At 39.4% G+C, this 23,075-nt stretch overlaps 1 protein-coding gene across 3 annotated transcripts; it reads left to right on the top strand.

Moving 5' to 3' along the window:
• Window positions 1–6: 6 nt before the first annotated feature.
• Window positions 7–11,265, top strand: TIGD4 (tigger transposable element derived 4). 3 transcript variants are annotated; one of them, XM_043484505.1, is made up of 3 exons: window positions 7–432; window positions 8,695–8,918; window positions 9,082–11,265. In XM_043484505.1, the coding sequence occupies exon 3, from the start codon at window positions 9,615–9,617 to the stop codon at window positions 11,151–11,153; it is 1,539 nt and encodes a 512-aa protein (XP_043340440.1). In that variant the 5' UTR covers window positions 7–432; window positions 8,695–8,918; window positions 9,082–9,614; the 3' UTR covers window positions 11,154–11,265. The 3 variants fall into 3 exon arrangements, with proteins under 3 accessions (XP_043340440.1, XP_043340441.1, XP_043340442.1); XM_043484506.1 differs by having other exon boundaries at window positions 8,823–8,918; XM_043484507.1 differs by having other exon boundaries at window positions 115–184.
• The last annotated feature ends 11,810 nt before the right edge of the window (window positions 11,266–23,075 follow it).

Consider the following 23,075-nt stretch of genomic DNA (forward strand, 5'->3'; position numbering starts at 1 on the left):
GGACCGGAAGTAGCGTTGTCCGTGGCCCTGGACGGCCTCTCTCTCCCTCAATCTGGCCAGCCCAGCCACGTCTCGATGGTGCCAGCGCACCTCCCGCGAGGTCCCCTCTCCAGGGGGCGGGCCCCGCCCCGCCCACTGCGGCCCTAGCAACCACATCCGGGACTCCGCCGGCGCCGTTGCCCGGGTAATTTTCTGGCTGCGAAGGGTGTGAGCCCGGGTCCAGATGTACCTGCCGGAGCTTGCCCCAGGGCAAGCGGGCCTGGTCTTGAGTAGGCGGAGGTCCAGGAGCCGTTAGCATAACTTTCTCACTCACACACCCCAGCCTCACGAGTTAGGTTTTCCCCAGCAGACGGTGAGCCGGTGGCGGGAGGGCGCCTCGCAATCCCAGGAGAGCCAAAGCTTCTTTCTCAGCTGCCGGAGAACACGCAGAAGGTTATTCCAACCCCGCGGGCGTTGAGAGGGTGGAGGCAATGCGGGGTTTAGGGAGCAGACGGGATGCGGGTGCCTCACTCTCCTTCCCCAGTGCCCCCTGCTGTCCACTCACGCCCACCCACTTCTGGACGACCAGACTCCCTTGTTCGGCATCCCTGAGTTATGATTTGCTCTTTGTGATCACTTTCTGCTCTGCTTGCTAGCAGAGAGTGAATCTGTGATACTTTTCTCTCCTGCTTCTCTTTACTGAGATGACCGATTTCTGCTTTCTTTGCTTGCCCCATTACTTAATAGATCACTGCCCTGTCTATAGAAACCGCCGAACAGTCCTCTTGGATCCCATTGTAGTTTCCTAAGTGAAGGCCCCAACCTGTACTACGGCTATTCTGCCTGTCCCCGCACAGTACAGCTCAGCAGTGGTGCTAGACCCCTGAAGCCTATTTGCATACAGTACGTACCGGTGATCCAGCCGCGCTAGTCTCCCTCCCGGGTTCTAGACTGCTTTTACTTTGACAGCCCTGTCACTTGCAGAAATGCCAAAGGAAACAGCGTACTCCGTGGAATCTATCCCTCTAGACCATACTTCTCACCTGCCTTGTCACATTAGCTGACAAGACGTTTTTAATGGCTAAGTGCCCGAAGGCAGAATTCTGCCTCTCCGGATTTGTAGGGAGTTTCAGCATAGTGAACCATACATCCCTGCACAAATACCTATCCCATATCTGTGAAGAGTAAATACACCACAAATGTTTCCAAAGTAAATACCAATATTTATTGTCTGAGATTTCCAGGACACCGTCTCTGAGAAAAACCGTAGTGAAATCCCAAAACATAAATCTGTGGTTGCATGCTGAATAGCTTCAGTCGTGTCCGGTCCTTTACTATCCCATGGACTGTGGCCCGCCAGGTTCCTCCTTCATGGGGATTCTCCATTCAAGAATACTGGAGTGGGTTGTTGTGCCCTCCTCCAGGGGAAATGGATGAATATATATATATATATATATATATATATATATTCGTTCATTTAGCTTTAGTTCTACAGTTTACTGTGGATTTTCTGGTTCAAACCATTCCTGTTAGTCTTCTCAAGTTTAAGAGATGGATCCCCATCTAGGATAATTACTATTTTTATTGTAGAGCAACAGAATGGAACTTAGTGGCAAGTACAAGGATTAGAGTCTCCCTGAAGGATGAGTAGGAAGAGGTGGGTGACTGTGCTCAGTGGTGCTAGAACGATGTGTACTTAACTGTTTGGGCTGGCTGGGGCTGTAAGGATTCTTGCTAGCTGTCTCTTGAGTTTGGGGATATCTAACTAAAGTTATCTATTAGACCATTAGGCTCAGAAGTATTTCTGATATTAAAAAGGTAGACACTTGGTTTAGTTATTAGTCCTTAGCTGGATGGTTTTCTTGGCAGCTGCTGGTTTTGATAGAAATTTGATAGAAATGTGATGTGGTTGGAACTAATGCTGACGTCTACTTGGTGAGGGTGCTGTGAGTCATTTTAGGTGCTCTCTGGTCCAGTGTGATTCTGATAGTGTGCACAGTTAGTCCTTATATTAATACCTAGTGTGATGCTGTGCAAGGCTATAGACAGGATTAATCCTCCTATGATTTTTGCTACCCCCAGGGAAACTAGAAAGTAGGAAGGCCTGAAGGATACACTGGAAATTACTTCAGCTGGTGATGGAAAACAGGGAAAGTCTATGCACTTTCTTTGGGAAAAAAGGAAGTAGTAGCTATTATTCTTGGGTTTGGGGAAATTTTTTCATGCTGACTCAAAAGACTATTTTAAACCTAATCCTGCTTAGATGGAGATTTTCTCTCACTCTTTGCTTCCCTCCCTCCCCCTATCCCTTGATCCCTCCCTCCTTCTCCCTTGCTCGCTCTCTCCCTGTTTCCCTACAGTTTGGGGAATTCTTCCTGCCCATTCTCTTTGGAAAGAATAGAAGATTACTATTTTTTTTTTAATTGGCATTGTGTTTGGAGAAGTATAACAAGAAGGGAATAGCTGCTGCCATATATGCTTATGACAGGGGGCTTATATAGTCATTTACCTTTGCACTGCTATTGGCTATTATTCAGCTTTAGAAAACCAGGTACCATTTATTTGCTTGGCCTATGGGGGAACTGTAGCAGCCTATTTTTTATTTATTGACCAGGAAGAAAAGCAGGCAATGGGTTAAAAGATATTGTTATTTTCCCTTTACAAGTGAATTCAATGGGCATAATCTTTTCTCTTTGCTTTAGATGTTTAGTAGTGTATTCTGTGGAGAAGACAATGGCACCCCACTCCAGTACTCTTGCCTGGAAAATCCCATGGGCAGAGGAGCCTGGAGGGCTGCAGTCCATGGGGTCGTGAAGAGACAGACACGACTGTGCGACTTCACTTTGACTTTTCGCTTTCATGCATTGGAGAAGGAAAGGGCAACCCACTCCAGTGTTCTTGCCTGGAGAATCCCAGGGACAGGGGAGCCTAGTGGGCTGCTGTCTATGGGGTCGCACAGAGTCGGACACAGCTGAAGCGACTTAGCAGCAGCAGCAGCAGTGTATTCTGCTCATCAATGTTATTTCCTCAAAAGAGAGAAGAAGGGGCGACCTTTAGGTCTTTTCTAGAGGAGTTCTGGTAGTGTCGCAGTAATTTCATCACTCTTTATCAACAGCTTCCTTTTCATGAAGACATATTTAGTTACTGATTGCACAGTGTAGTTCCCTGAAAGTAAACCCTTTATTAAAGGGTACTGATTAATGCAATATTTAAATAAGCCCATGAAAAGTAGAATGGGTAGAACATAAAGTAGAAATTATTTTAACTACAAAGGAAAAAACTTATAATTCCATTGTCTACAGTTAGCAACAACATTTTGGTGAATATCTTATGCAAATATTTTTTCTTCATTTATTAACAAACTGTTATTGGGAACCTGCAGTTAGCTGGGCACTAGGCATTGAAAGAATAGCCACGAGTCTCTGCCCTCTTGGAAGGTTGTATTTGTTGGCATGCAGTTTTGCATTTTGCTTTTCCCACTTAATATTGATATATTATGAAATTTCCCTCATATCATTAAAAATGCTCCTTCAGGGGCTCAATAGTATTTTAACATATAGATATTCCTTAAGTTATTTATCTAATCCTTTTTGTTACAGATTTCTCTATAATAAGTTTTCTCTACAATTATAAAACAACCATGTAGGAAATAGTCTTGTGTGGTATAATGCTAAGATGAATTCCAATGACTTTCACCTTGTATAATTCCTTCCTCTGTGATCATGATAGGATATCATTCTATGGTTATATTATGTGCAAGAGGAATTTTGCAGATATAATTGAAGTAACTACTCATTGACTTTGAGTTACTCAAAAGGAAGTTAATCTGACTAGTCCTAAACTGACTACATGAGTGTTATATTTTATTTATTTTATTGAAGTATCATTGATTTGCAATATTATATTAGTTTCAAATGTACAAAATAGTGATTCAATATTTCTATAGATTATACTCCATTTAAACTTATTACAAAATAATAGCTACGTTTTCCTGTGCTATGCAACATATACTTGTTGCTTATTTTTTATACATAGTAGTTTGTACCTCTTAATCCCATACATCTATCTTGCCCTCCTCCTTTCCCTGTCCTCACTGGTAATCACTAGTTTGCTCTCTGTATCTGTGAGTCTGTCTCTGTTTTGTTATATACATTCCTTTGTTTTAGATTCTACATGAAAGTGTTAACAGAGTGTTTGTCTTTCCCTGACTTATTTCACAAAGCATAATACCCCCTAGGTCCATCCACATTTTTGCAAATGGCAAAATTTTATTCTTTTTTGTGACTGAGCAATATTCTATTATGTCTTTATACGACATCTTTATCCATTCACCTGTTGATAGACACTTAGGTTGCTTCCATATCCTGGCTATTGTAAGTGATGCTATTATTAACAGTGGGTTGTATGTATCTTTTCAAATTAATGTTTTTGTTTTCTTCACACACACACACACACACATATATATATATATACACAGCTGGATCATATGGTAGTTTATTTCTAGTTTTTTGAAGAACCTCCATGCTGTTTTCCATATTGTTGCACCAATTTACATTTCTGCCAACAATGTACAAAGGTTTCCTCTTCTCCACATCGTTGCCAACGTTTGTTATTGTTTTTGATGATAGCCCTTCTGACAGGTATGAGGTGATATCCTATTGTGGTTTTGATTTGCATTTTCCTGAGGATTACGATGTTGAGCATCATTTAATGTGCCTGTTGGCCGTCTGTGTATCTTCTTTGCAAAAATATCTAATCAGATCTTCTGCCTATTTTTAATTGGGTTGTTTGGTTTTTTGATATTGCGTTGTATGGGCTATTTATATAGTTTGGATATTATCCCTTTCTTGGTCACATCATTTACAAGTAAGCTGTCTTTTCATTTTGTCGATGGTTTCCTTTGCAGTCCAAAAGCCTTTAAGTTTAACTGGGTTACATGAAACTTTTAAAAGCATAGAGTTTTCTCTAGCTGATGGCAGCAGAGGAAATTAGAGAGATTTGAAGTTTGAGAGAGATTTGACATGAGAAAGGTTCTCTGTTGCTGAAATAAAGAGGACCCCAGGCCAGTGCCTGAGAGAGGCCTCCAGGAGCTAAGGGTAATCTCTGCTCACAGTCAACAAAAAACCAGGGGCCTCAGTCCTACAACCACAGAAGTCTAAATTCTTTACCAGCTGAGCCACAAGGGAAGCCCAAGAATACTGGAGTGGGTAGCCTATCCCTTCTCCAGCAGATCTTCCTCGCCCAGGAATCAAACCAGGGTCTCCTGCATTGCAGGCGGATCCTTTACCAACTGAGCTATCAGGGAAGACCACAAATAACCTGAATGAACTTGGAAGCAAATTCTTCCCCAGCTTCTAGATAGAGCCCAGCCTGACTGGCACCTTGACTTCAGCCCTCTAAGACACTGAGCAGAGTAGCTCCTGTTGTGGAGGAAGATTTACATTTCTCTTGCTACCAGTAGCGTGGACAATTGTTTTCTTTATTTGGAGTTCAGTTGGTAAGTCTATTTTAGTGAGTTGCCTAGTCTGAGTCTTTAGCTAGCTTTACCGGTGGTACAGAGAAAGTAGTTCCTAACTGCTAATAAGTAGCACAGCAGTTCTCGACTGTAATATCTTCAAGGGCTTGTTGTTTTTGTTCAGTCGCTAAGTAGTGTCTCACACTTTGTGACCCCATGGGCTATAGGACACCAAATTCCTCTTTCCTCCACTGTCTCCCGGACTTTGCTCAAATTCATGCCCATCTTCAAGGAGTAGCATGATTGAGAGAATTATCACTTCTAAGACATATTAGCTGCTGCCATCATTCCCTGCAAAAAACAAAAAACCCAGCCACTGGACTGTGGGAGAATGGGAAATGCCCATTCTCAATGAATTCAGCTTCATTGATTAGGCAGTATTGCCTAACTTTGCTAGGGAAAAGCCTAGCTTGTCTGATTTGGCATTGGAAATTTCGTTGTTTCAGGAATAAAGATGTAGTGCATCTTACCATGGGAAACTGTAACTTTGACAACTGTTTTAGAAGGAAATATATACTGTTAACTCTCAGGAAAAAAATCCTACTATCTTCCTAAAAAAGTATCACTACTTTCAATTTGATCAAGATAATCATCTCTGATTGTGTGTATTATATTGCTTTATTTGGGATAGGGTATGGGAGAAAATTCAAGTCACTTTTTCTGTAATCCTTATTATTTGAGATGATAGGGTTTATGCCTGACAAATGAAATAAAATGGAAGGAAAGAAGAGGAAGAAAGAAAAAAAAAACCAAAAACAACCAAAGAGAAAGAAGGAAGAGATTCCCTTTTGCTCTTGGAGAGTAGTTTTGCTTGGTTTAGACTTTTCTTAAAAAATTGGTTCTTGCTCCCTAAATTTCTGGAGGTTGGTATCCTTCCTAATAAGAGGAAGATATTTTTAATTTTTTATTCTCAAATAATGGTATATTTATAGGATATAGTAGAAAAATATGCAGGTAGTTTCCATATATAAGAATTTTTTTAGTTGAGTGGTCAAATCTTGTTTACTTAAAAAGTCAACTCACCCTAAAATTGGATATGAGGTATGGTTTCTGTTTATGTCCCCAGAATTCATAATGGCTGTTCTCCTGTGGAAACTTTATACTGCCTTTTGGGGTGCATGTGGAGGGGGATAGGTTTGGAAAGGCATTGGAAACTCTACGCTAGCTTGGTGCTGGGGGCAGAGAATGTGTAACTGTTAGAGGAGTCATGCCATGCATAAAAAGAATGGTGGACTTGACCTTGGAGAGCCTGGATTCTGAACTGCATTCAACCATGTTAGAACCGTGTGAGCTTTGAAATCCAGTTTTACCTTCCTCCTGAGTTGTTTGGAATACAGGAAGTAAAGCAGTTTGGAAATCAACACCCTCAGTTCAGTTCAGTTCAGTCGCTCAGCCATGTCCGACTCTTTGCGGCCCCATGAATTGCAGCACGCCAGGCCTCCCTGTCCTTCACCAACTCCCGGAGTCCATCCAAACCCATGTCCATCAAGTCGGTGATGCCATCCAGCCATCTCATCCTCTGTCGTCCCCTTCTCCTCCTGCCCCCAATCCCTCCCAGCATCAGGGTCTTTTCCAATGAGTCCACTCTTCGCATCAGGTGGCCAAAGTACTGGAGTTTCAGCTTCAGCATCAGTCCTTCCAGTGAACACCCAGGACTGATTTCCTTTAGGATGGACCGGTTGGATCTCCTTGCAGTCCAAGGGACTCTCAAGAGTCTTCTCCAACACCATAGTTCAAAAGCATCAATTCTTTGGCACTCAGCCTTCTTCACATCCATACATGACCAGTGGAAGAACCATAGCCTTGACCAGACGGACCTTTGTTGGAAAACTAATGTCTCTGCTTTGTAATATGCTATCTAGGTTGGTCATAACTTTCTTTCCAAGGAGTAAGCGTCTTTTATTTTCATGGCTACCATCACCATTTGCAGTGATTTACACCCTAGGCTCTCATAATTATTATTAAGATCTTTTTTGCAATAACAGCAACAACAAAAAAGACTCCTTTCTGGTTTTATTTCCTGTAATAAAAATTACTTCTTTGATTTGGACAACAAAGGTAGAGGAATTTTGATAAAGTTTTGTGCAAAAAAAAAAAAAAAACAACACAAAAAAAACCATGTGTTATCTTGAAACCTCCAAGGACCGAGAGAAAAACTAGAGGAATGGAGTGTCTACCCTCTCACATGGAAGGAAATAACCCTCCCTCCCCTGCCCGCCCCCGCTCCATTCATCAGATTAGATTGTTTCCTTGGCCTGCAGGAGGCCCAAAGCCTGTGGATTCTAGTGGGGGAGATGCTGCCTGGGAAGGCAGGGGCCAGCCCATGTAGGGTGACCATTCTCACTGCACTATTTAACTTAAGAAGAGTTCTACTTTCAGTATATATTTAAGGTGGGATTCTTGCTATCATTTGAAGTAGGATTTTATGAAATCTCAGAATTCCAAGAATTATACAGTCCATGGAATTCTCCAGGCCAGAATACTGGAGTGGGTAGCCTATTCCTTCTCTAGTGGATCTTCCTAACCCAGGGATTGAACCCAGGTCTCCCGCACTGCAGGCGGATTCTTTACCAGCTGAGCCACAAAATGGTGATGAGGTCATCAAATATTTATTGAATACTTTTTAAGGTGCTAAATACTGCACTAAGTGCTTTACAGGCTCTCACTGGATCTTACTGAATGTGCCATTACTCCATGAGGTACATGCTATAGTTACCTTTATTTTACAAAAAAAAAGGGGTCAAGGCTTCAAAGGCTTAAGTGAACTACCCAGGATCACCTTAAGTACTGAATGGCCAACTCACTTGTCAATTCAGGTGTGTCTGGCACCGAGGCCCATCTCCTCACACTGTGATAAGCCCTTTATTTTACAGAAGTAGAGGTCCTGAGAGGTTAAGACCATGATCTCCCTCCTTCTTTTGTTTTTTTCTGCATTATATCTTCTCAGTACTTTGTTTATTCCCATGCGTTTCGTCAAGTATTTCTGGCCTCTGTGCAACCAGCCAACGTGTCAAAGTGACAAAAAGTTACTAGAGTTTTAAGCAACTAAAATAAGATTTCCATTTTTAAAATTTGTAATGGAATCGATTGGATTTTTTGTGAAGCATTTTCGACCAGACTCCTATAAAGGAGACACTGTCTCCGATGTGCTATTAAAAGTTGGACCTTGTGACCACAGTCTGACTATGTTTTTCTTTTAGAGAAGCCAGAGGGGCAGCCTGTGACTTCATGGGAAAAATAGCCACCAAAGATCTACCCAGCATCATTTTTAGTTCTTTAATTTTGGTAAGCTCACATTTTTAAAACAGATTAAATTTGTCTGATTTAGTCCAGAAGTATATATTACAAAGCATTCAAAGGCAAGCGAGAACTCAAGGGGTCAGAGCGGAGCTCGAGAGCTTTTCACAGAGACACCATTTGGGAGGTAAGCATTTCTTCTGGAAGCTTCAGTTACTATATTTTTGGAAACATGTTCCCATTCTTTTCATTATTATTAAAAGAATAACTAATTCGTGTAAATATTTTTTTGATATTAAGTTGACATATCATCATTAAAATTCCTCTTTTTTTTTTTTAAACGTTTCAAGTGACAGAGGATATTGTCAAGTCTTAGAAGGGTTCTACTATTTTCTTCTCCACCCCAAAGAGACTTGGAAATTAGCGGCTGACGTTTTGCATGAAATTTCTGAATGCTTTTCTTCTTATCTCTGAGGCCTTCTGTGGAGAATTAAGAGGAGGTTGAATGCGCGCATGGATAAAATGGATCATCTTAAAGGATTGAAGCTCCAAAAATACATCAGCAGGACTGGACAGGTTTGACATAATGAGATTTCTATTTTAGCTTGACTTCTGGAACTCTGAATAAACTGAACTGCACAAGGTCCTGGGGAGGAGGTTTCTCTTCTAAAATATTCTAGCTGCAGACAATATTTTTCTTATTCAGATCCTTTCAAGAGATGTATTTATTCATCCATTTCTGCAGAAATAAGACTGTTAGACACTGACCAACTTTTAATATATGCAGTGGCATAGAAAGCAATTTGTATCATACTGGAAAATAAATTTTCCTAAAGAAACAGACCCAGAAAGAGACGACATCTCTACATAAGCACAGGGTGAGATGGCAGAAGCTCCTGTGGATGCCTCAACTCTGCCTGTAACCGTGAAGAAAAAGAAAAGTCTATCCATTGAAGAAAAGATCGACATCATAAATGCAGTAGAAAGCGGTAAGAAAAAAGCAGAGATTGCAGCTGAATATGGAATAAAGAAAAATTCGTTGTCTTCTATTATGAAGAATAAAGACAAGGTTCTGGAAGCCTTTGAGTCACTGAGATTTGATCCAAAGAGAAAAAGACTGAGAACTGCTTTTTACACAGACCTGGAAGAGGCACTAATGAGGTGGTATCGAATCGCTCAGTGTCTGAATGTGCCAGTTAATGGTCCAATGTTGCGGCTAAAAGCTAATGATTTTGCCCAGAAACTGGGACATAATGATTTTAAGTGCAGCAATGGTTGGCTGGATCGTTTTAAATCCAGGTATGGTCTAGTATTCAGAGCTCAACCTGTAGAAGCCACAGGTGTATCAGTAGACCCTTCAGCTGTCTGGCACCAAAACATACTTCCTTATTATTTAAATGATTATCATCCTAAAAATGTTTTTAATGTAAAAGAGACTGGGCTGCTTTATCGAATGTTGCCTACAAATACCTTTGCATTTAAAGGAGAAACCTGTTCAGTTGGCAAGTTATGCAAAGACAGAATAACTCTGGTGGTTGGGACAAACATGGACGGCTCAGAGAAACTTCCTCTGCTTCTCATTGGAAAAAACAGAAACCCACATTGCTTCAGAGGCATAAAATCATTGCCTGTGTGTTATGAAGCTAACAAAATGGCATGGATGACTGCAGATGTGTTTGAACAGTGGATGCAGAAGCTGGATGAGAGATTTCAAGCTCAGCAAAGAAGAGTGGTGATTTTTATTGAATCTTCTCCTGCACACCCAGAGGTAAAAAACCTGAAGTCCATTGAATTAGCGTTCTTTCCATCATGTTTATCTTCCAAATTTATAGCTATGAAACAAGGTGTTATTAGAAGCCTTAAAATCAAATATCGACATTGTCTTATTAAGAAATTTCTGAGCTCTGTTGAAGGCAGCAAAGAATTTACCTTTTCCCTTCTAGATGCAGTTGATACATTGCATCTCTGTTGGAGGGCTGTCACCCAAGAAACTATTGTTAAGAGCTATGAAGAGGCAGGATTCAAATCTCAAAGGGGAGAAGGTAAGGAGGCAAATGCAGAGATAGACACTGGTCTTGATTTGATTGCCGACGCCCAGGCGGCAGGAGTGGAATTTCCCGAAGGCTTATCTGTAGAAGAGTATGCTGCCCTGGATGATGATTTGGAGACTTGTGAGCCAGCACCAAGCGATGATGCCGTATGCCCCAAAGAAAGTGAATCAGATGAAACTGGATTTTATGCTTCTGACGAGGAGGAGGATGGTGGATCTCTGGAAAGCGAACTCCCTTTACCATCAAAAAATGAGGCAATAACTGCTTTAGATACTCTGAAAACTTTTCTTAGAAGTCAAGATATAAATGATGAGCTTCATAATTCTTTAGCAGATCTTGAAATTTTTATTAACTCTTTATCATCTAAGTAATTATTTATTGTACAACATCTGAAGATAATAGAGCTTTTTATAATGTATTTTATTATTAATATTTAAGGTATGTAAAGGGAAAATACCTCTTAAACCTAAAAAATGCCTAACTAATAATTTTTGGTTTAATTGCAGATGTCTTTGGTCTCTCTGCAGAGCAAAGTTCCCTAGGTAGATTAACTGATGAGTAAGTAAATGAAAAATATGAATTTCAATTTAGTAAGATTTTAGGGAGCAGAAAATAAATTTCACAGGCCTTATATTTGAAATATATGACATATATATCAAAAACAAAAAGAACTCTCCAACTATTTGATTCACACTGGCTGAATTGGTGATTGCTATTTTCTATTTTTTTCAAGTTCAGATCATGTTGTAAGATATTTTAATTTTTCTACCTCGTCTAAGAACCAAAACATGTATCTATTGGTTAGATATTTATTTTTATAAATATATACTAACTAGACACTGAAGTATCAAGTGCTAATTTTAAATTATTTTTCTCATGACTAATCATCCTAATAAAAATTGTGAAAAATTACTGAAAAAAAATCTGACTCAGTTATATACCCAGATGATTAAAAATATGCATCTAACTTTCAAATTATTTCTGTGTAAGGTCAAATGAAAGACTATGACCTTATCAGGTTTTCTTAAATCATCTATAGCCAGAAGATGATATGGATTCTTCCTAAATATTTGTATGTATATGTGTGTGTGTTTAACAGAAAAGTACATTATTAAAATATGTATTGAACTCTTTTTATATTTTAATAAGATTACTCTTAATAATATGAAGAAACATATGCAGTTACTAAAAAATAAATATGTAATTCTTAGTTTTCTGATCGTAAGAGCTGAAACTTTTAATCTATAATATTGGATTTTTTTTATTTTACTGAATTTTATTTTCAGGACAAACTGATTATTCTTTCAGCGTATTTTGATGTTGCTGTTGTTGTTGTTGTTTTCCAAATTCAGTGGGTAGCATTTTGGATTAACTTTCTGTTTGAGGAAGTTTTGTATTCAGAATATTTTAAAATATTGTATGAAATTATTTATATTCCATAAAATAGTGTTTAACCAGTAGAAAAATATAACAATGTGTTTGAGTTTTTTGTTGTTAAATTTTAAATACATTTAAGTTACTACATCTAATTTAGTGTCCCTTTTGACAAGTATTTTGAAAAAGTATAAACATTATACTGATGATTTTTATTCTGAATTATTAGTCTGCCAACACAAGACACATTTGGAAGTGACTATTTATAGAAAGTATTTTTATTTTCCACTGTTGACTTATTTTGCATTTGAGATTTAGTAGTTGTTAAGCCTGAAAAATGTATTAATATTAAAGTTTCTTTTAGAGTAAAATATAAATTGTTTATAATTAATTAAAAGCATTTTTATTAATGACCTGATTTAAAATTTTAATGTGATGGAATCGTGGACGTAAATCATGGACCTTGATCTCTCTTAAGAGTCCCACTTGTAACTAAAGTACCCGGTTAATACTGAGCCTTCAATAACTTTTTTCTCTTTCTTTCTCCACTTCATACCATTTGGATATCAAATATTTTATTTAATCATTCCAGATATTTTATGACATAAGAATTATTATCTCCATTTTTACAGATGAGGGAATTAAAACCTGGAACAGTGATTTGGTTAAAATCTCAGGACTAAAGCTAAAATGCAATAGTTCCCCATCACCTAGTCCTGTGTTCTGCTAACTATATCCCACAGGACTTCTTTTCTGTACTCTATAAAAGAAAATTCTATGGTTTTTTTCTCCTTGAACTTAGGGTTCTGAGGTCAAAAGCATTTCAGAGACTAACCTGAGTCTTTGCTGAGAGCTGTATTCATTCCTCTCTCCTAAGAACGTTGTTGCTAATGAAATACCAGAACTTTCTGATTTGGTACACTGTACCATTTTAACACAGAGGTTCCTTGGAGTTCTAATGAAAATATTTAAAAACAACTTTAATATTCCCAAAGTGTTGAAAGAACCTACTCATTTCCTCTGTATGACATCATCCATTTTTTACTTCAGGGCATAATAAATCTCAATGTGATAAAATAAGACTAAGGCTCCTATGAAGACTAAGAAAAAGGTGCCCAAGTTTTAAATTCAAAGATAAATTTTAAGTTGTTGATGGTGTACACAATTCCATGTAGTTTACAAGATATATAGATTTAGATCATTTTCAGAACAAAACAAAAAAGTCACTTTGCCTAGGACAGTCACTACTGCCTGCCTCACTCCTGATCTGTCTTCTTTTTTTTTTTTTTCCTGATCTGTCTTCTTTCTACACAGTCAGTCGCAAAGAGTCCGAGACGACTGAGCAACTAACACACACACACACACACACACACACACACACACACACACGGTCAGTGCAGAGTTGGGACTAAATGTCACTTGTCTTTTCAAAGAAGAACTTGATTTACAATTCATTAGTTTTTCAATTAAATGTGACATTATTCTTCCTTACAAATTCCTGTTGTTTCAGCAATGTTTTTGCCTGTTTCTACTTCATCAAGCAACAAATCTTATGTTGAATTTGGGACACTGTTTCACTCCATCAGTGAGGGGTTTGGTTCAGGATAAAAGAGGACAGTGAGTAAATTAAGGCCTGTTGGGCTTTATGGTACCTGCCTGGCTTCTTATTTGGACCTGAGATCAAATGTTAAACCTCCCTTTTAACAGATACAAAGCAGAATAATTGGAAGGGGAAGTAAAGTAGGAGAGGAAGAGTCAAAGGAGAGCTTGCAACACAAATGCCTCAGATTTTACAAGAAGCCTTTTCAGTCCCTCTTCCAGCAGGGGCTCCCTGGAAACTGGCAGAGAGAAGTTTGCCCCCAGGGAAGATAGCACCACACGTCTGCTCAGAGGTTAAGAGTCCAGTGGTGGGTTGCATCTTTGTCAACACTAAAGTTTTCTAGGCTGAGTGCAGGCAGCTACCCTAGTTGCTGGGAAGAGATCTCTTGAGAGAAAGGCCTAGGCTAGGGGCCACAGTATGCATACAGTTAAGTTCTCAGAAAACATTTCAGTCACTGGATATATTAAATCTAGTCATAGTCCTATGCTGTCTTGCAAAAGACATTTCATTTCTCTGAATCTCAGTTTCCTTCATTCATAAAATGAGACTGACACTTCATTTGAATTTATTTTGCAGATGAAAGAAAAATTTGCATGTGAACGCTTTCAGCAAACTCGGAAGCGTTCCACAACTATAGCGAATGACTGAAAGGTGCTTCCAGGTTACTACTCCCAGATATGCCCAAGTATTAATATTGTGGTCACTAAACGCAAATGAGAATTTTCTCATTGAAATTTCTTCTGTGCAGTAAAATAGGACAGTCAACATTTCTAGAAATATGCCATTTATCTGTAGAAATAAAAAATTATTTCTGTTTTGAATGAGGGAATTAGGTGACTTAGAAAGCTTCATTTTTTTTTTTTCAGTTGATCCTCATGGAAAGCAATTCAATAAAATAAGTACTCATTGCGAAGTAGCTTTCTAAGTAGCCTGTCATATCACATTAGCTGATTGAATTGTACTGTTTTCTTGGGCTGTGTATCTGAGGGTAACCCAGCGTCTGGGGAAAGACTAATAAAGACACTACTATTGTAATCTACTTGGGCTGCCATAACAAAATACCATTGACTGGGTGGCTTAAACAACAGAAATTTCTTTTCTCATGGTTCTAGAGGCCAGAAGTCTTGAAATCAGGGTGCCAGCTGGTCAGTTTACGGTGAGGAATTTCGCTGTGGGCTGCAGACAGTCATCCTCTTCCTGATGCTCCTGTGACCTCTGCTCTGTCAGTACAGGGAGAGAGAGAAAGCGCTAGCCCTCTGGGGTCTTCTTGTAAGAGGTCTGTCCCATTGTGAGGGGCCCATCCTCATGACCTCATCTAACCCTGAGTATGTTCTCCAAGCCCCATCTCCAAGTACCATCACACTAGAGTTAGGGCTTTAACATATGAATTCTGAGTCACCCAACTACCCCGTACTGATGAAAGTACAGTTGACCCTTGAAAAACACAGGTTTGAATGCAAGGGTCCACTTAGATGTGGATTCCTTTTGCTAATATGAGTTAGAGGACTACACTGGCCCTCCGTGGGTTGAATGCATGTATACAGAGGGTACATTGTAAAGTTATACACATGTTCTCAACATCCTGGAGGGTCAGTGCCCCTAACCCCCACATTGTTCAAGAGTTAACTTTTCACATATTAATCAGCTTCGTTTTCAATTTGCTATAAACTAAAGGGACATGCATGTTTCAGAACTTATTAATTAGCAGTAGCTATTAGCAAAGACTTTAAAGCTTATGAAACTTTAAGAAGAAATGGGGACATATTTCATGTCCTTGAACAAATGGGAAGACTCAATATTGAAATATGCCTATTTCCTCCAAGTTAATTTCAAACAAAATCCCATTGCAAGTTTGTTGAAAATTTTGCAAAATATTGTTTGAAAATTTTGAAAAAATAATTCTGATTTCTATCTGGAAAAATAAAAATGCTTCAATATCTAAGAAATTCTTGAAAAATAAAAATAGGTAGTATTTGACCTATACCAGAAGTTTTAGCAATATGATGTTGGCAAGAGAATTAATAGGTCAATCAAAAGAATGATATATGATGTCTAGAAAAAAACAAAAAATTTGCATATGATAAAAGTGGTTTTTATTCAGTGGTGAAAAAGAAGGATTATTCAGTAACTGATATTGAGGCAATTGGCTAAGAGAAAAGGATTTTTTAAAGTCATATTCAAAATGAATCCTAGAAGGATTAAAGACTAAGAAGGAAGGAAAGCAAAAAAGGAAGAAAGGAAGGGTGAGAGAAAGGGAAAAAGAAAGGACACAGAAAAAAAACAAAGAGAGCAAGGAGAGAAACTCATAAACACTAGGGGGAAAAAGGTAAAACTTTTAATAGGGAAGACCCTTTAAAAAATATGACACTCAGGAAAACACTTGAGTATGAAAATATTTTCAGCATCACTAGAAATCAAAGAAATACAAGCAAAATGGGATAGCTTTGTGGGGAAGTTTTAGCAAGTTAGAAAGATTATGAAGAATGATAATACAAAAGACAGGATAGAAAAATGGGTGCACTGCTGTTGGAAATAAAAATTGATACACTGTTACTATAATTATAGCTGACATGTATTAAATGCTTACTCATTACCAAACTATTCTAAGTGTTTCACATGTTACCTCACTCAACCCTCAGAATAATTCCGATTATTATCATTCCCATTTTACCAATGAGAAAATTTAAGTATAGATACAGTTACAGGAAATCCCATGGACTAAGGAGCCTGGTAGATTACAGTCCATGGTGTCGCAAGAGTCATACATGACTCAGTGACTGAACAACAACAGCTAATAAATAACAAAATGAACATTTAAACATAGAAAACCTGACTTAGAAATATGTTGTACATGATAAGAATTTATCCTAACAAAACAGAGATAACAAGAATATTTGTTGCAGTGTGTATATAGGGCCATGGGCTTCCCAGTTGGCTCAAGGGTAAAGAATTCGCCTGCCATTGCAGGAGATGCAGGAGACTTAGATTCAATCCTTGGGTCAGGAAGATCCCCTGAAGAAGGGAACGGTGACCCGCTCCAGTATTCCTGTCTGGAAAATGCCATGGACAGCAGAGCTTCGTGGGCTACTGTCCACGGGTTCACGAAGAGCTGGCCACACTGAGCGACTGGGCACGCATGCAACACAGGGCCACAGCCCCATGTCCAAAACCCTGGAGGCATGCACATTTCAGGATTTCTCAGGTTTGGAAAAGACAGCATATGCATATGATTCATATTACATAATGCCCCTGGGAATACTAGGGTGGCATCCCACAACGAAACATTAATAATTTTGCAATGAAACATATTCACTTGAAGTCAGATATGTAAAGATTATAAACAGCTTAGTAGCTTCATAGTTTTTATTGCCAAATAAGTTCGTGTCAGTCAGCTTTTACCACCACAAGGCTACAAAAAGGTTTTCAGAGCTTTTCATATTTCGGAATGCAGATAGCAGATTGCAGTCCTATAATAACTTAAAGCAAAAGACTGAAAACTATCTGAATGTTTTTAAGAATTGATTAAATATATGTTTACATTGATGAAATATCAACATCTAAACTTTTAAGAAATTTCTTTTACTGTGTGTATTTGCAAATTTGCTTGCATGAACTGAAGTGAATATTTTCTAAATTCAGATTTTTCTAAATTGCAAATTCTGGAACTAAAATCTTCTGATTCTCCTTGTTGAACATCTTACTGTCAGCACAAGGCTAGGAAATTCCTTGCCAAGTAAAACAGAAACTATACATAGTACTGAATTGGTAAAAAACTAGACTTACTGGTTTAATGTACTATAAATTATAATACATGTTCATCTTTGGGCATTAATCCAATACAAGTCCAAAGAAATCAGCTTCCCTGATTGGAGAACTCTTGGCCAGTGTGTCAGGGAGAAAAATCAAAAGAATAACAGCCCTATTTCATTCCACTTTTACTTATTTTTTTCTGCATCATCAAATCCCAACAAGATCATGCTTTGCTTTTTAAAGGACTGCTGTTTAATCCCATTGTATCTTTCCAAGCGTACCTATTAAATATAAGCAGTTTGTTGATATAATTAATACTTGCTAAATTGGGGAACTCAGTAATGTTACAGATAGTCTTGTTTCCTGTATTAGGCATAAAGACCAGGTTTTGTTTTGTTTTGTTTTCCTATAACTTCCTCTTTAAATGCCACTAAACTCCCCTGTTGTTAATGCAAAGTCACACCAGTGTTGCTGGCTGATGCCACACCTTATTTTCCATATTGCAAAATAGATAACTCAGCATGGAGATAAGTCATTTTCATGTTACTACCTGCCCCACTGAGCAACCAGTTCCAAAAAAAGATTCAGAATTACATATCTCAAAACTTGGAGTGGTTTGCAGAGAGTTATGTGCCCCACCCTTACACTCTAACTATCTGGGAGACTCTCATACTGTTTGTGCAATGAATAGTCAATTACCAAGTTAAATTAAATCAACCAAATTAGTTACCAAAAATTAAGAAAGCAAAATAAAGCAAATAATAACAAAAAAGACTCAGACCTATGCACTGCAACTATTTTAATTGTTATAAAGTCAGCCAACAATAAACTTGGTAAAAGAAGACTCATATGCAATATCACAATTTGAGTAATCACTAATTTTATATACTCTAATTTTTAATTTAAAAATATAGGGAAGTATAAATATCTACCAATTTATATAATATTATGTTGGCTTCAGATTGCCATATATATCCTTTATTTTCTTAATTTATTCCTAAATGTTTTATAGTTTGATTGCTAGTATGAATGTAATAGTTTCCTTTTTAATTTTCAGATTACTGCTATTGTGTTGTTGTTGTTTAGTCACTAAGTCCTGTCCACCTCTTTGCAATCCCATGAACTATAGCCCACCAGGCTCCTCTGTCCATGGGATTTCCCAGGCAAGAGTACTGGAGTGTGTTGCCATTTCCTTCTCCAGGGGATCTTCCTGACTCAGATTGAACCCACTTCTTCTGCGTTGGCAGGCAGATTCTTTACCACTGAGCCACCAGGGAAGCTCTACTGCTAGTATAGAGACTAGTGAATGATTTTTGACTATATCTAGTCACCCTTATGGCAGAAAGTGAAGAGGAACTAAAGAGCCTCTTGAGGAAAGTGAAGGAGGAGAGTAAGAAAGTTGGCTTAAAGCTCAACATTCAGAAAACTAAGATCATGGCATCCGGTCTCATCACTTCACGACAAACAGATGGGGAAACAGTGGAAACAGTGTCAGACTTTATTTTTTTGGGCTCCAACATCACTGCAGATGGTGACTGCAGCCATGTAATTAAAAGACGCTTACTCCTTGGAAGGAAAGTTATGACCAACCTGGATAGCATATTTAAAAGCAGAGACATTACTTTGCCAACAAAGGTCCATCTAGTCAAGGCTATGGTTTTTCCAGTGGTCACATATGAATGTGAGAGTGGGATAGTGAGGAAAGCTGGGTGCCGAAGAATTGATGCTTTTGAACTGTGGTGTTGGAGAAGACTCTTGAGAGTCCCTTGGACTGCAAGGAGATCCAACCAGTCCATCCTAAAGGAGATCAGTCCTGGGTGTTCACTGGAAGGACTGATGCTGAAGCTGAAACTCCAGTACTTTGGCCACCTGATGCGAAGAGTGGACTCATTGGAAAAGACCCTGATGCTGGGAAGGATTGGGGGCAGGAGGAGAAGGGGATGACAGAGAATGAGATGGCTGGATGGCATCACCGACTCGATGGACATGGGTTTGGGTAAACTCCGGGAGTTGGTGATGGACAGGGAGGCCTGGTGTGCTGCCATTCATGGGGTTGCAAAGAGTCAGACACGACTAAGTGACTGAACTGAACTGAGTCACATCATCAAGATTTCTTATTAATTCAAGTATGTTTTCTAGTCAGATCATTTTATTATTAAAATTGAAATCACAATCTATTGTGTTTTTTTAAATTTATACTTAGTATTTTATTTTTCTCATCCCTACTTGAAGGCCATGAAATAGTCTTCTGGATTTTCTTTCAGTAGCTTACAAGCTTTGTTTTCATATTTGTATTTATCCTGTGTGTAGCAGAGGCAAAGATCTAATCTAACTTTCTTAAAGGGAAAGTTATCACCCTCTGCTGACTAGTTTACTCTTTTGTAATGCCTTTTCTATTTATAATAAGCTCCTGCAGCCTCATTGAGAGGTCATGTTTAATAGTCTAAACCGTACAATGTCTGAATAATTTTAAATTAAATTAAATTTTGAAGCAGAAGAAACTTAATATTTAAGGGGAAAGGTTGTTGTTTTTCTGCTACTTAATAAGAATGAGGGCTTGTGGACAAGTACAGTTTAATTTTGTTTAAAAAATAAAAAATGTATGTTTTTGCATTCCTGAATTGTAGTTGTACAGTTTAAGTCTATTACAAGGCTAATAACCTTTCACAACAGCCACTTAGACTTAGACTTTGTCATTTTTCCCCCCTACATTTGATCATTATCTGCCATATTCAATTATTCTGTTAGAGAAATCATGCAAAATCCTAGGAAGTCCAGATTGATATTGCCTAATTTATTTTGTTTCTCAGAGAGTTTTCCAAATAGACTCAATTCAAGCTTAGTGACTCCCAAAGAAAAAAAAATGGCTGCTTATTCCACAAGAATCTGTCACACTGTTTATGTGAGGTGCTGAGGGTGTAATGCTGAGAGTGAAAAGTGTCCTTGCCGTTATGGACCTGGCAGGCTAGTGGGGGCTGGAGGGGGCAGACCGTACTCAACAGTGACACAAAATATAGAATTACAACCGTGCTGAAAACTGCAGGAGTAGTCCCTGCTTCTATCAAATCACTTCTATAAAATCATATATTGGGGAAACTGACCTAGTCTCAAGGTCAGGAAGGAAGTGTCAGCTGAGACCTGAAGTTTGATTAATAAAGAAGTCTCAGGCAAAGGAGATGAAAGGAGATGTTCTGGGCAAGGGCTCTGGGAGGGAAGGAACCTGAGTAGGTTAAAGAACTGGAAGAAAGCATCTCAGGTGAGGAAAAGTGGCATGAGGCAGATAGAGGCCAAGCCTGCCAGGCAGGCCTAGGTAAGCATTCACGCTCTTGTTAAAAAAAAAGAGTAAGAGGAGAAATTGTCTCATCTTTGTTTTCCAAAGCCTCAACCATGTAAGAGAAGAGAGAGTCTGAGGAAAGTGAAGTTTCCTCTACAGATGAAAAAAGATTTCCTCCTGGTGTGGGGAGGAAAACAAAGGCCCTGCGAGCCACACAGGAATGAGCAAAATTATAGCCAAGGCCACTGAGAGGGACATTGTTTGAGGGTCAAGGAGTGACAGGAGCTGAGCTGGCTCTGTAGGTGGCCCAACATCCCTGGGGTGGCCGTGTCTACTGCCCCAGCCAGGGACAGGCATCAGCACCCCTCCCTCCTCGTGGCACCCTTGGGCATCATCTTCTGACAGCAGCCACTACTTTTCTGGTGACCACGGAGAAATGCAATATTCCCTACCATGTTAGTAAGCAAGGATGTCACAGTCATTACCAACTGCAGCCCTCTGATGTGAGCCAGTGAGCCCTCAGGGAACTCAGGAGGGAGAAGAATCCTGGCCAGCTAGCAGCCATCAGACTGCAGCCACTCTCTATGGTGAGCTCTGAGGAAAGAAAGCCCAGGATGTGAAAACACAGAACCGTCGCCCCAGCTAGCTGAGGTGCATGTGAAAGGAACGATTTCAGTGGACCCAGACTCCTGCATCTTCCCATACTTAGAAAAGTGCTAAATTCCTTAACTTGGGTTATCTGGTTTTCTTTAACAATAATCTTTTGATGTTTAGACTCCCTGCTATTAGTTTCAAACTTTCTAAAGGAACTGGCTCCTCCCCTCCCCTCTTTGGAACCATTCTCTCAGGGTCACTTGAGATGCTGTCTCCTGGGCTTGAAGTGCTAAAAATTCCCACTGAATAAAACATAACTCAACTTTCAGGTTGTGAGTATTTTTTAAGTCAACAATTAAGCAACTACAAAGGGACCAGAGCATATTCCTCTCCTCTGCCTGAACTCTACAAGGATCCAGAGCCTTGATACCAGTAGAGGCCCCTCAGGGAGTCCAAATGAATTTGAATGAGTGTCTCCTGGCTCCCGGATCTCCTGTATTGGTTGAGGGTCTGAAGTTTTATTCACTGGGGAAGAAATTATCCTTGAAACTTGCTTTCAAGAAGAAGTAACTTGATTATCCTCAGCTGAAGGACTAGGAAGATTTTGCTCAGTATAGGTGGCTGAGCAGGTTAAACTCAGTGACAGGCACTGGGAAGACTCAGTCTGGATACTGAGTGGTCATCCGCAGCAGGTTATCCTCAGTGAAAAAGGCACTGGGAAGACTCAGTTTGAATATTGAGGGGTCATCCTCAGTTTACAGACTGGGAAGACTTTGCTCAAACACGGAGTAAGGTGAACCTGAGTTATTGGGGGAAGACTGGCTGTCATTTTTCCTAGAATTGGTTACCTTAATAGAGTTTGTTGAAATAAAACTGAAATCTTATGAGAGCCTCTGAGCTCTGGACAAGGGGTTCTCTCCTCCTGGCTGACAATGTCTTCCTCATGTGACTGGAAAACATGCAGGAGTGGAGGAGGAAAGACTTCATGCTTTGCAGTTATCCCTGTAAGGAAACTCATTCCCTTAATTAACTGGCTCAGCCAGGGTCTCACATACTAATTGGCCATTCTGCAACATGAGTCCCTGTGGAAGTCTTAATTGCACTGAAATCACCTGAGACACATAAGAGGGGGCTGACACAACTCTGGGGCAAAACCAGAAAAGTTGAACTCTCAGGCACCACTCTGGGCCCATCACACATAATCGTCACTAGCAATTTTATTTTGACAAACTGACTTCACAGTGGGAAATAAAGGTTTGAAAATAAAAGAAAAAAGAACAATACATTGCCAGCCTCTAGCTAACACCACAGGGCTTCCCTGGTGGCTCAGATGGTAAAGAATCTGTTTGCAATGTGGGAGACCTGGGTTTGATCCCTGGGTTGGGAAGACCCCCTGGAGGAGGGCATGGCAACCCACCCCATGGACAGAGGAGTCTGGGCAGGCTACAGCCCATGGGGTCGCACAGAGTTGGGCACGACTGAGTGACTAAGCACAGCACAGCTAATACCCCAGCTGGGTAAATATATGTACAAAAATTCCAAGTATTTGCTTAATTGGAAGTTAAAGGAAATCAAGCCCTAAAAATGGAGGGGCTCTTCTATTGTGTACACAGTTAAATTAAGGTTCAAAAAAAAAAAAGCTGGTTTGGTAAAACTTTAAACAAAGCCCTTCTAGAGGGAAACTTGCATTTCTCTATGCCT

Source organism: Cervus canadensis, chromosome 1 (assembly GCF_019320065.1).
Source record: "Cervus canadensis isolate Bull #8, Minnesota chromosome 1, ASM1932006v1, whole genome shotgun sequence".
In the NCBI taxonomy this organism is placed as follows: domain Eukaryota; kingdom Metazoa; phylum Chordata; class Mammalia; order Artiodactyla; family Cervidae; genus Cervus; species Cervus canadensis.